Source organism: Exophiala oligosperma (genome assembly GCF_000835515.1).
Source record: "Exophiala oligosperma strain CBS 72588 unplaced genomic scaffold supercont1.9, whole genome shotgun sequence".
Taxonomy (NCBI): domain Eukaryota; kingdom Fungi; phylum Ascomycota; class Eurotiomycetes; order Chaetothyriales; family Herpotrichiellaceae; genus Exophiala; species Exophiala oligosperma.
In genome coordinates this window covers 224,963-237,565 of record NW_015622826.1, presented here as the reverse complement: position 1 = coordinate 237,565, position 12,603 = coordinate 224,963, and the positions used below count along the sequence as shown (strand labels likewise).

The window sequence follows — 12,603 nt, the reverse complement described above, 5'->3', positions numbered from 1 at the left end:
ACCAACATGTTGCCGCCAGCAAAGGGTGATAGCTCTAGGCTCTTCTGATGCGTAATGTAGATAAGTGGGAATGCCACAACTGGGTCCTGTTAGATACAGGCGTGATGAGGTGCCGGCTCGGCGAAGTAACCGGCAGCTGGGTTCATTGTCCGTGAGTCACCCAATGACGGTGTTGCTGCGGAGGTATACGGGGTCCCTTCGTTTCTTATCAGTGGATGTTGTGGTCCCAGGAAACCGGCACGGCGAACGTGGCGGAAAAGTCGTTATCTGTGCACGAATTACTCCGTATGGAAATAGATATGGATTGTTCGAGTGATATGAGTTCGAATGCTCCGTACTACCAGTACATGGAGAGTACGGAGCAGCAATGAGTTGTTGGCGCAGACATAGTTATGTCAGCATCCATCTCATGTGATTCCGTCGGGACGGAATATAGATCTACCGTTTGAGATAAGCTGCTTCGTGCGAGTATAAGCACTCGTAGGAAAAGGCGTAGATGCCCTTCAAGGTATAGAGTAGTTACTTGAAGTTATAGGTCACCGCATGGCTCTGATTCATTCTCCCCACTTACATGGCTGCTGAGGGAAGCCATAGATATTGAAATACAATCCATGTCACTTCAGCCAGAACAGCAACTCGCTTGTGCAGATGTTCTTCGTTGATCGTCTAGATCAAGTCGAATGCAGAGTGTAATTCTGCGCATCTGATTCCAAGGTTGGATGCCCCAGCTTGATCCAATGGTGTATCGTAGACTTGTGAAACGAAATCAGAGATTATTGAAGCGCGAACATTGATTCGGCAGAGTGGGACGTAAAACCGGTTGAAATCCCCGAGCCGCATATTCGGGCATATTTTAATCCAACATCAAGCAACATCACCTTGACTGCTGTGATTATCATAATCTGTATTGATGAATTATATCATGAAATTAACTTTAGGCTGAAGTCGCATTGTCGTATTGTCGCAAATTATTGGACAGTGATGAAGAAAAACCTTGCTTCACCTTCAGTCAGAGCAGCCAGAGCCACAGCTCCTGGCAAGGTCTATTTTGCTGCAAAAATTGACGTGCAATGGATGGATGAATACCTCTTCATGGAGATGAACTTTCCCTTTTATGAATTTTTCAAGCTGAAAGACGGGGTCCAGCTTCTTCCTTTGTGATTGATATTTGCCCATACCCGGGCCAAATGATGTCCTCTCAAAGTTTCCGTCAGTGTCCAGCACCTGAGATTGAACGACATTCATGGTCGAGGTTTGTCAAATGTGAAAGCTGCCATTCCACAAGATGGAGACCGAGGTATTTGTCGCAATGAGTATACCGGGCCCCTACAGCTGCAAATGAATCTCAGAACACTTCCTCGGCGTCGAAAAATGCCCGAAATGTTGAAGAGCAAATCATCCGCAAACCGGAATACGGTAAAGCTTTAGCTATTGCTGCTTTTTGCTGGTCTTTCATTGTTGTTGGTATGTCAAGAATCGAAGATATGCGGGCTATGAGACCGCTGTATAGACTTCTGTCGACGAACCTTTTGACCAGCTAACCAGCTGGAACCAAGAGAGCAAGAGCAAGGTGAGCTGACTACTGTACCCCTGACAACTAACCTCGGTGCCAGCTGCACTGACCTGCGTCATATCTGCAGCGTGAGGCAGGCACTTCTGGCTCTTATGTGAGAACCCCTCTTGCGTCGGGGTAAGCAAGGTCGATGGCTGTGGGACGGAATACTCTTGCGGCTCAGCAACCAGATCGGCGATGTCCAGCGACAATTCATGGGCTTTGGTTATCGGGTGCCAACCTGCACTAGAGAATCGTTGAGGTCCAGAAATTTCGTTTCGACGCTTGAAGCATGTCATTGCCCGGCGATACCAGACTCATGTGATGGCAGCACACTGATCGAGATCGCGACAGGAATATCCTTCATCGAATCCCGACTGATCCTGCAACGAGTACATCATCTCTTGAGAATTGTGAGGGAACAACGACTGTGTTGGTTCGAACCTAGGGTTTCAGGTCGATGGATCGAGACGGGATCGTGAAATGAGAAAGGATTGAGGGCAATTCACCCCATCGACGTAATTTGTGACGATGTCAGTGAAACAATTGCTCTGCAATTTTGACATACAAAGCATGTTGTGTATTGCACGATGATGTGGTGATCTCCACCATAACGGACAGCTCGAGAGCCGATGAATGTTACGAGCACGAATATCGTGTTTGGGGCCATGATCATCGACCTGCAAGCCCAAACAAGCCTTCGATCATCGACATGGGGATATGATGCACCACCCGCAAAACAATCAAGCTGTGCACTCCGCATCAGCATTTCGAAATTCCGCTCTTCTCTTACCAAACTTTCTGCAAGCAAAATGTTCTAATTAGAACCACAGGAGTGAGCAGCACTATCGGAAGGTTAAAGTCCTGGGATCTTCATGTGGTGATGAGCCTCAACAGCGCAGTACGCTTGTAATGATATTTGTTTGTCTTGCGGTAGGCGAATAAAGCCATTGGGGATGGCCTGCCGTCAGTGTTTTGGCATCGTCAGTCCGATACGGAATCGGGGAGCCTCGTGTGAAGGTCTGATCTCCTCCAAGCTGCAGCGGGATGGGGTGGCCACTAATAGTGGAGATATGATGTCTTCAGGGCCCAGGAGGCGAAGTCATGCAATATGACGATGACTTCGACTGTTGTATTTGGCCAATGCATGGTGTCACCCTATCACAATGGCCCACCAAACTTCCTTTCGCGTCGGACATATCCAGTGTCGCTGTTTATGGGCCTGTTGGTAGCTTGGAAGAGAGTTTGGGATTCTGTGCTGACACTCGGATGCAGCACGAGGCGAGGAGTCGTCTGCAATCAATCCCTGTGCAATGCCGCTGTCATTGGAAAATGTTTGCGCTCCTCATCCAAGGATCCTTGTCTCATCGAAAGGATCGAAGATGGAATCGAGCCGATGGAAGGATGTTTCCTGTGGCATGTTGCACACATTGGTGGAAACACGCCCTCATCATCATGGAGAAAAACAGAGTTCGCCATCAAGACCCTTGACAAAAACACCATGTCTTGCCCACCACGTGAGAAATGACCCGATTATTGTGGGAACAGGAGACCAGAAAAGGGCGTGAGTGAGGGAGAAGAGATCGAGCACTGACTTGTTGGGGTGGAAGGAGCATGACGTTGCTTGTTGGAAGGTATGATGCAACTGATCGACGAGGCTGTTTCCCCTGGTGCCTCGAACACGCCCCATACGAGTATGAGCTACGGATTACGCATAGGGGTGTTGAAGGTGAGGGAGTTCATCTTACCACTCATAACTCATACTCGTACACACCATTACCGTCAAAAAGAGCTACAAACCGGGATCATTGTCACAGGATGATTGAGATTTAATCATCGTACCACTACTTTGTTGTTGTAATACATCAACAAGTGGAGCTTAGGTGACGTGGAAAATAAGAAGAACTGTAGAGACATGCAATTTGTACATTGATAACCAATCAGGTAGCGAAGCATTGAGAAATTGTTCCTCTACCAGAAAAAGAAACAACTATAATCGCTGATGCAGATAAAAATACATGATCAACCAGTACGTTTGCGAAGACTCCGCAACTCCAAGCTAGATGGACATTATAGTCCCTTGTGTTATAATTTGGCAAAGTTAACCATCAAAATATAGCACTGCGCCTCCTGTCCTAAAGATGCGGCTCTGATATCGCGGCTTGCTCAAAGGCCCACTCAGGAATCGAAAATGGATGAAGTAGAGACTAAAATGATGACCGTGACGAATTGCTGCTATGCGTACTTGATTTGGATAGGCTGCCCTGGGCGTGTGCATCAACAGCTTGCTGTGAGGGAGAACTCCGTCGTCGGGCTGACCGTGTCGCAGCTTCCATTTGCTGCTTGGTGTGCATGTGCATCATCTTTGAGTATGAAGTCATGGCGACAAGAGGGTCTGAGTTATAATCGAGGGACTCTGATGGAGTGGTGAGGTATTCAACAGAGGCAGGCATTTTGTTACTGGGTTGTATATTTTCTTTCCGAAGAGGAAGATGGAAGAGAGGTTGCACGTAGGACAATGGCCCTGAGGTTTTGTTCTTGAGAATGGCTTGAGTTTGTGAGATGTTGTGGTTGGTGAAGTTGCCGGTTCGTTGCTGGACATCAGGCAATATATATCATTATCAAAGCTAGTGAACCTTCGAGGCTTGAAGCGGCACAGCATTATCACTCGCACTAGGGAAAGAAGGGTATGACCACATCGTGGAGGCAAATGCTCCAATGCTCAGAGGACGGTGGCGTGCGCTAAAAGCTGTTGAAGCGCGAACGGACGCGGAGAGCCATCTGCAAGCTGCCGCATGGGTCGTGGTGGTCGAGCCAGTCAACGGGCATGTCGAGAACCCAGACTGACATAGATTGCCGATCAGACATCAACAAGTTGGCCTTCGATCCCAGCGTAACTTTCGATTTCCAAGGACGTCCTGGGGATCGAACGAATAACGTGTGCAGCCACCGGGTCGTCGAGGTGGATCACGACCCTGCCGATCAGCAGAGTAGGGTCCATGGCCGGTCAAGGGGCAATGCAGAGTGATACCATCTCGCATCCACCTAGCAATTGGTTCCAGACCCAATAGGTGTTCTTGTGAAGCTTGAGTAAAGGGAGATTTTGAGGATTGTCAGGGTCCTTTTTGTTGTTTCCTCAAGCTGTGATGAGTGTAAGAGATCAACGGTGGGATGGGGTTCTGAGGAGGAGTCTGGACCTCCCCAGCAGACAGGACGAGTTGATCGAGACTCTGCTTACCATACGGGATACGTGTCAAATCGATCAAATTGTTACAGTGCATATGCGTACCGTGCGTGAAAATGGCAGCTTCTGAGGAAGGCCATGCCCAACCCCTTCGAACTGACTACTCGTCTTTTCCCGGTACGAGGAGGAAGATGTGGTCGTGTAGCGGCAGCAATGGGTGGAATGCGGGTCGCAGTCAACAGACACAGTAAGGTTGGGAAGATTCAACGTATGACGTCGGACAAGCATTTCTGAAACCCCAAAGCTGCTCGTTGATTTGCTGCCTTGTCTTCCCAGCCTTGCGCCTGCAACTCGTCAAGCTCGTACTCGTACAACTGACCTCATGAACATGGACAAAGGACCCTTATCCATCGACATCATCATGGCAATTTTCATTTTCCCATCTGTCGCACGACCACTACAGTGCAGAACCCTTGTAGATCACTCTTCAGATGACTCGTCACTCCTACGAGAACCTTAGGCACGAGTATGGGTCACGGAACATCACTTCAGTCTCACTTTATGGGAGTCTGGAACCAGTTGTCAACATCGAGTCAAGACCTCCCGAGTGGCAATAGCCATTTGATGCAACCAAGACGTGATCGGGAAGAAAACATCCCCACTTGATACGCATGACAGTTCAAAGCGCAAATACCAACGAGAATAACGTGTACGTGAGTCTGAACAAGTATGCGCACCGACCACAACAACTCACCATTTTCTACCTCGGGGCCTTGAACATTGCGCCGAACCAACCGATGATGAGAATGTTCAGACGAGTACCCATAGATATCCATACCGCATACTTCAAGAAAAAGTATTGCGAACTGTTATTTGTCGTACGAGTAAGGTAAAAAAAAGTCGCATGGCAGAGAGAAGCACACATACGAGTACGACATGACGGAGCGGAAGCATATCTGCGAGGACATAATGATTTTTCCCGTCCCCCCCAATAGGTATGATTCAGATGAGCCCTCTCCTGCAGCCAGTCCTTTCAATTATTGGAGAAGACTTCCCGTGTAGGCACAGAGAGAGGCCTTTCCTGCTGTCCGAAAGAGCGGCACCACAAGCCACTGCAGTCTTAGTCTAACGCCAATGCCGCAGCTTTATTGTAATGTCCCACTGTCGTACACATAAGCCCGGTCCTAGCCAATAAACATTGCATGTCATGATTATTATGTGGAAGCCGTCTTAATGGTGCGACAAGGTCTTATTCAACTCTACTAACGTGGCCCTCCCCTGTCGTTCCGATGAGATGACTGCGACGGAGGTGCGTACGATGACCAGGTATCTGACTGAGGTGGGAAGGTTGACGGGGCTGGTGGAGGTAGCAATGGAAGCGAGCTGAAAGGCGGATTTCCCGCGAGATAAGACGGCGGCGGAGGAGGTGGAGGAGGCCACGGGCCTTGCCAGTTCGGTGGCGGTACAGGAAAGCTTCCAGGTTGGAAAGGCGGTGGTCTTGGGTAGGCCTGATCCAATGGATGAGGAGGAAGGAGAGGCGCGCTGTTTACTGGAGGTATCAAATCTGATCGCTGCGGTTGGCCAAATGCGTGGAAACCTCCATTGTGTGGATATGGAGGAGATCTTGATCGCAGACCATCGTCGTTGTGACCAGCTTGGTCGGACGGGCGAGCAATCTGTACCGAGACTTTCCGATCTAGAATTTCCTTTCCAGAGAGGCTTCGACTCGCATTTTCTGCTTGAGAAGCAGTTTGTAGATTGACGAAGCCATAACCCGCAGGTCGATTGGTTCGTGGGTTGATGGGAAGAAAGACCGAGGCACTATTCATATATCAGTTAAATGATCCTTACAACCATTCGTCAATCTTCAGCTTACACATCGTAATCCATAAAGAATGACTTGAGGTCAGATTCAGTTGCCGCGTAGGGGAGATTGCCTATATGCAAACGGCATCCTTCAGTATTCGACGTATGGCTCTTCTTCTGTAGAGCAGGTGCAGGGCTGTAATCTCGGCTTCTACTCGTGCTCGGACGGCGTCGGTCATTTTCATTTCGGTGTCTGGAGAGTGATCTGCTGGAGGACCGCATCGATCGGTCATCACTGGAGTCGCTATAACGTCGTCGTTTGTAAGCAACGCGACTACGGCTTCTGCGTGAATCTCGTGAGCGACTGCTTTGGGAAGCACCATCCTCAGATAAGTCCCGCTTTCTCATTTTTTCGCAAAAGGATCGAGACCAGCCGTAGTAAGTGTCGCCGACAAGGTCCCCAGTCTCGCTGCGATATGATATCTGACCCATGTCATCGACATCAACTTTCACACCCTTGTCCTCGAGCTCAGAAATGGCATCGTCCATACTTTTGACATCTTCTAAGAAGTCTTTCAAGGCATTGACGAGACTGTCGTCAGCTGGGCCAGATGAAAGCTGCAATGCGCGCATTTGCTCGGAGCGGATAGGCTGTAAACTATTCGGCACGATATGCGGCATAAGATTTCCTGCCGGTAAATCCCAAAAGGGAGCTGAAGGATCTCCATGCGTAGCTGGAAGTATGAATGGCGATTCTTTGCTGCAACTGCCGCCTTTTGCCTGTCCTTGGGTTTCATGTACAGTCTCCTGAGTCTTCACGTCTGCGGGATCCAACAATTTCAGAAGGACATTATCTTTGAAGTAGCCTGCCTCTTTCCATATCTTTACGATATCTTGCAGTCGCCTTGTGACTTTTGTTTTTGCCTCTTTGGCAGCTAATTGAAACATTTCATGTAGGTAAGGTCCCAAAGACTCTGTAAGATTGGTCTGATAGTGGGACTCGGATGTGTGGTATTTTCCATGATGTAGAAGGTCATTCAGCAGGTATATGATATGTAGTCGTCGTCTTTGTAGACTGTGGCTCGCATTGTCGTTCGCTGACGATGTAAGATGTTTAGAGACCGAGGCCAGGAATTTTCCAAATGCAGCAGTCCTTGCTGAAGATACTACTACATTTTCGAGAAGCCATTCCTTGCATGTCTATAAGTCTTCAGTCAATCTAATCCATGAATTTCAGAGTCATGCTGGACTCATTCAGACCTGAATATTCTGCCTGGAACAGCAAGCGAGAGTGGCATCGAAGACATCATGAAATTTTGTCAAGTCCTCTCGGGTTACTTTGGTGACATCGGCACGAAACAAAGACGCGCCAAATGCGGCTTTGGCCAGCGAAATATGATGCGAGGCCATGAAAGAAGTTGCCTCGTTGGCCTTGTTGGTTGGGAAGACGAATTCATGCAAAGTACAGATGCTCCATATAGTGCGCGATGCTCCGTTCTATATTATTCTCCGCCATTTCGATACGAGTTGATCTGTGCTTATGTAATTCATCACTTTTGTTTGACTGCGGTGCCTGCAAAGACCTAGTTTACGTCGTTCGCCTCTGCAACCACTCCCGCTAATTTCCCTTGTCTCGGTGAGGAAGGCACCTACTGCTCTTGAGTCACTCACAAGACCTGATTTCCTCTCTATCGGTGTCCGTCTACTCATTCAAATGCCATGTCCGCCCGCCCTACCACACCCCCCAAGAGTGGCGAGGCACCGTCTTCACCATTGACGCCTGAGCAAGTTAGGAGGATCGAAATTAACAGACTCAAAGCAAAAGCGCTCAGAGAGCAACGAGATGGTGAAACAGCCCCGACATCTTCGGCCCAGCCAGCGGATTGCGCAGTTGCTGGGCAGAAGCGCAGCTTTGCGACTTTCGCCGGCACATCTACTTCCAATCGAGATGCCAGATCCCCAATGAACCCTACACGGCCTCTCGAAGCCATTCAACCGGCACGGAACTTTGCCAAATACGTCGAATATGACTTCAGTAAGATGACAGACACAAAGGGTGGGTTTCTGACTGCGGACGATGACCCTCACAATAAAGCATTACATACCGATGAACAGGATCCTAGACCCACTCACATGACACAGAAAGAATGGGAAAGAGCACAACTGCTCAGATCGTTGCGCAATCAGAAGGCAGGACCATTCGAACCGGGAATCAGCGCTGCCAAAGATGATAATATTAATTCGTGTCGGGATTGCGGGACACGAGAAGTCGATTGGAAATGGTTGGAGGTCTTCGGCATTGCTGTTTGCAACGCGTGCAAAGACAAATATCCAGAGAAATACAGCTTACTCACAAAGACCGAGGCAAAGGAGGACTATCTGCTGACTGACCCTGAACTGAAAGATGAGAAGTTACTCCCACACCTGGAAAGACCCAACCCACACAAGTCGACCTGGCACAATATGTTTCTTTACCTCCGATGCCAGGTCGAAGAATATGCCTTTTCAGAAAGGAAATGGGGCTCTGCTGAGGCCTTGGATGCCGAATTTGAAAGGAGGCAGGACGACAAGAAGCGGCGCAAGGAGAGCAAGTTCAAGTCCAGACTGGCAGATTTGAAGAAGCGGACCAGAGTAGAAGCACATCAGCGCAGTCGGAAAGGCGGAGGAGGGAATTTTGGTGATGATTTTGGCGAAGGCAAGCATGTGCATGAATTTGGGCGGCCGATAGACAATCCAGAGAGCGGAATCCCTGTCAAGAAATGTGTTATATGCGGACTAGAAGTCGAGGAATTGGATCTGTAACATAGTTATCGAGCGTAATCTATGAGGAATACCTGTGAAATGTATGATCAAGCCATGCTCTCATTTACAAAAACATAGTTGAGTGTTAAACATACGCGGCGGCATTGCTTCATTTTCGAATGACAGACAATTGAAGGTGTCGGCGCTAAAAACTGCCGCGCCTCAGACAGACAACAAAGAACATCGTCCGACTCAACACCACGCTGCTTAGAAGGTTGATCACTTTCTCTTCACCTGCAGTGAATTGCTTCACTGAGTAAACGAACTGTACCCTTTCAATCTATCCATTCCCTCCGAAACCCAATCTAAAATTGGCTGCGAAACCCGAAGAAACCCCACAGAGGCCAGCGTGACCCCTACTCACTTCCCTGCGTTCCTTTGAGATGGCTAGATGAAATACTCACAGCCACACGAGCGCCTGGAAGCGCAACATGGCGTGGCAGTCAGGGGCTGGCGGCAGCGGCACAGGAGGGATGGCATCTGGAGATTCTACCGGAGTCCAGGCATATACACTTCAAGGTAAAGCTCTTGAACTTTGGCCCGTCCTGGTCAAGGAACTGTCACTGATCAGCCGGCTACAGGTGTTATGCGATTCCTGCAAACCGAATGGCACAGACATGAACGCGACCGAAATGCGTGGGAGATTGAACGCGAGGAGATGAAGAATCGCATTGCTGTTCTCGAGGGCGAATCACGGACGGGCAAAGGGATACGACATTCGCTTGAAAAGCATGTGAGACTGCTGGAAGTAGCGTTAAAAGAGGAGCGCCACAAAACAAAGAATAATGACAAGACTGAGGTCGCGCAAGATACAAAGGACGCGAAGGAAAATGCGCAAAAAGAGCTCAAGTCAATCGCAAAAGGTGTGTCCCTCCTGGTGCAGTGAGGCCTGCTACTGATGTCAACCACAACAGGAACCTCCGTGAAAGGTTTGAGCCACTTCGATCCTGAAATTGACGCCGAAAATCATCTTGCCCAAGGTGTACGACAAGAAAAGGAGCGCGACAAGTCAAAAAACTACCTCTCTAAATGCTCCTCCGAAATCACGTACCATGTCCTCCCGACTAATGCTCTACCTTCAGATGCTGGTGATCCCTCCCTGTCTGCAAATGGAAACAATCTCTTTTCAGGACGACAGCCAACTCAGCAAGAGCTTCAAGAAGCATATGTCCAACTACAGCAGGTCAAAGAACAGCAGCAGCAGCAGCGCAATTCCTCCATGATCAGGGACAATGCCGCACAACAATCACCAGCATTTGAGCCTGCGCCAATTTCTCATTCCAATACACAAATAGCCATTGACGATCTTCAAAGAAGACCGACGGAAATCCACATGACAGAGCAAAGCAACCAGCCTATGACTACATTTGACACGAGAAAGAATTTTTTCAATGAGCAAGTACCTCTTGTCGAAGAGCAGGTCGAGTCCATATCGCACAGTTTTGATGCCTACGGCCGCGAGATTCCTCCAAAAGGGAGGAGCGAACAACCTGCCATTGAGGGGGTGAAGCAAGAAGTCTCAGATGGCTGGGATTTTGACGATAGCCCAGCGGCCCAGGAGAAGCTCGACGTGAGTGCACAGCACAGACTAGATACTGAGATTTTTCCCAGTGCGAACCTCATTCCCTCCAAATCGCCTCCACGAGCGCCCGGCTCATATCGACGGAAGAGCTTGGGGAGCAGACGTCGGAGTGAAGGGAGCAATGATGCCAGAGAATTAGCCATGAAATCAGACGCTACGCAGTTCAAAGTGCGGTTCGCTATGCGAGGCCACCTGGATGTCGTTCGCTCCGTCATCTTCACCGGAGGTGGTAGCCCTGCGGAACCCGAGTTTTGCACTGCTAGTGATGACGGAGGCGTGAAAAGATGGCATATCCCGACGACCTACGCACACAATGTCGCTCTCGGCGATGACCTGGACCGAATAGCACATTTTACACACCGTGGCCACGTTGGAGCCGTTTGCTCACTGGCCGCATGCCCAGCGTCGGGCAATTTCTCCAGCGGTGGCCGGGCAGCCGGCGACGGTTGGATTTTCTCGGGTGGTGAAGACGGAACGGTTAAAGTCTGGGAGCGCGGTCGAGTCGACGCCAAAGCGACGTTGGAAGGCCACAAAGACGCAGTCTGGGCGTTGTGTTGCTTGCCCGGCACGACAGGGACCATACTTGGTGACCGGTGCTCGCAATATGGAGGACCAGATCGTGTCCTGCTTGTCGCCGGCGGATCAGACGGGACCATCTTAATTTGGGCCGTGTCCACGCCGCCGCAGCTGACTTCACCACCCTCTGGCAGTCGATCTGCGAGGGGCAGTCGGAGGGCCAACTCGATCTCGGCTGGCTCAAACTTCCCCAGCTCGCCCCAACCGAGCATCGCGAGCACGACACCGTTCAGCTACAGCCTCGTACATCGAATCGAGAGAGCGCAGCAACCAGCCCCGACGTCCATCTCTCCCCTGGGCATGAATGGCGAGAGCTTCGTCGTTAGCTATCGGGACGCGAGCGTTTTGGTCTTTGACACTCGATCTGGCGAGGAGATTGTTGGGATGGCCAGTCAAGAAACCTACGACGGAAGTCCCGACACGGGCGTCAACGCGGTCGTGGCCAGCAGCACTGGTTTCGACACTCGCGATTCGGTGGCCCCGGGCCGACGGGGCTCGATGGGCGAAGACGACGTCGTTCACGGAGCCACAGGGTCGGAGGGAGGCGTGGAAGGTGTGGTCATTGCCGGCTACGAAGATCGATATATTCGTTTCTTCGATGCTAATAGTGGTACGTATCTAAATTGTCTTGCTTTCTCGTGTTGTTGTGATACATGCCAAACAAAACCTGACTATTATTTTACAGGACAATGCACTTACACCATGCTCGCACACCCGTCCGCCATCTCGTCCTTGTCGTTGAGTCCCGACGGAAAAGAATTGGTCTCGGGAGGTCACGATGCGAGTCTACGCTTCTGGTCTCTCGAAAAGAGGAGCTGTACGCAGGAGATTTCGAGCCACCGCATCATGAGGGGAGAAGGGGTTTGCAGTGTCGTTTGGAGCCCAGACGGAAGATGGGTCATCAGTTGCGGTGGCGATGGTGCCGTCAAGGTCTTTTCAAGGAGTTGATTTTGATTTGATCCCACAGCAAGGAAGAATGGGAAGAAATACCTTTGCCAGAGTTTAGGGATTAACTACCTGACCTGACCTGACCTGACCTGACCTGACCTGACCTGACCTGACCTGACCTGACCTGACCTGACCTGACCTGACCTGACCTGA

At 50.0% G+C, this 12,603-nt stretch overlaps 3 protein-coding genes across 4 annotated transcripts; 2 read left to right on the top strand and 1 right to left on the bottom strand.

The window, feature by feature from the left end:
- Positions 1-4,981: 4,981 nt before the first annotated feature.
- Positions 4,982-7,995, bottom strand: PV06_08698. Of its 2 annotated transcripts, XM_016410064.1 has the most exons (3): positions 7,803-7,995; positions 6,613-7,742; positions 4,982-6,557 (listed from the first exon to the last, which is right to left on the bottom strand). In XM_016410064.1, the coding sequence occupies exons 1-3, from the start codon at positions 7,950-7,952 to the stop codon at positions 5,999-6,001; spliced, it is 1,839 nt and encodes a 612-aa protein (XP_016259086.1). In that variant the 5' UTR covers positions 7,953-7,995; the 3' UTR covers positions 4,982-5,998. The 2 variants fall into 2 exon arrangements, with proteins under 2 accessions (XP_016259086.1, XP_016259087.1); XM_016410065.1 differs by having other exon boundaries at positions 6,613-7,995.
- A 123-nt stretch (positions 7,996-8,118) lies between these two features.
- On the top strand, positions 8,119-9,384 carry PV06_08697 (DNA repair protein). Its single transcript, XM_016410063.1, has one exon. The coding sequence runs from the start codon at positions 8,262-8,264 to the stop codon at positions 9,342-9,344; it is 1,083 nt and encodes a 360-aa protein (XP_016259085.1). The 5' UTR covers positions 8,119-8,261; the 3' UTR covers positions 9,345-9,384.
- A 145-nt stretch (positions 9,385-9,529) lies between these two features.
- On the top strand, positions 9,530-12,541 carry PV06_08696 (uncharacterized protein). The gene is made up of 4 exons (XM_016410062.1): positions 9,530-9,863; positions 9,926-10,207; positions 10,259-12,112; positions 12,188-12,541. The coding sequence occupies exons 1-4, from the start codon at positions 9,776-9,778 to the stop codon at positions 12,448-12,450; spliced, it is 2,487 nt and encodes an 828-aa protein (XP_016259084.1). The 5' UTR covers positions 9,530-9,775; the 3' UTR covers positions 12,451-12,541.
- Positions 12,542-12,603: the final 62 nt, after the last annotated feature.

Bases quoted from the DNA above. Each gene is read 5' to 3' on its own strand.
- PV06_08696 (XM_016410062.1), top strand. From the start codon at position 9,776: ATGGCGTGGCAGTCAGGGGCTGGCGGCAGCGGCACAGGAGGGATGGCA. The intron at 10,208-10,258 runs GTGTGTCCCTCC...CAACCACAACAG, and splicing joins GCTCAAGTCAATCGCAAAAG to GAACCTCCGTGAAAGGTTTG. The intron at 12,113-12,187 runs GTACGTATCTAA...ATTATTTTACAG, and splicing joins TTTCTTCGATGCTAATAGTG to GACAATGCACTTACACCATG.
- PV06_08698 (XM_016410064.1), bottom strand. From the start codon at position 7,952: ATGGCCTCGCATCATATTTCGCTGGCCAAAGCCGCATTTGGCGCGTCT. The intron at 7,743-7,802 runs GTCTGAATGAGT...GAAGACTTATAG, and splicing joins GTTCCAGGCAGAATATTCAG to ACATGCAAGGAATGGCTTCT. The intron at 6,558-6,612 runs GTAAGCTGAAGA...ATATATGAATAG, and splicing joins TTCTTTATGGATTACGATGT to TGCCTCGGTCTTTCTTCCCA.
- PV06_08697 (XM_016410063.1), top strand. From the start codon at position 8,262: ATGTCCGCCCGCCCTACCACACCCCCCAAGAGTGGCGAGGCACCGTCT.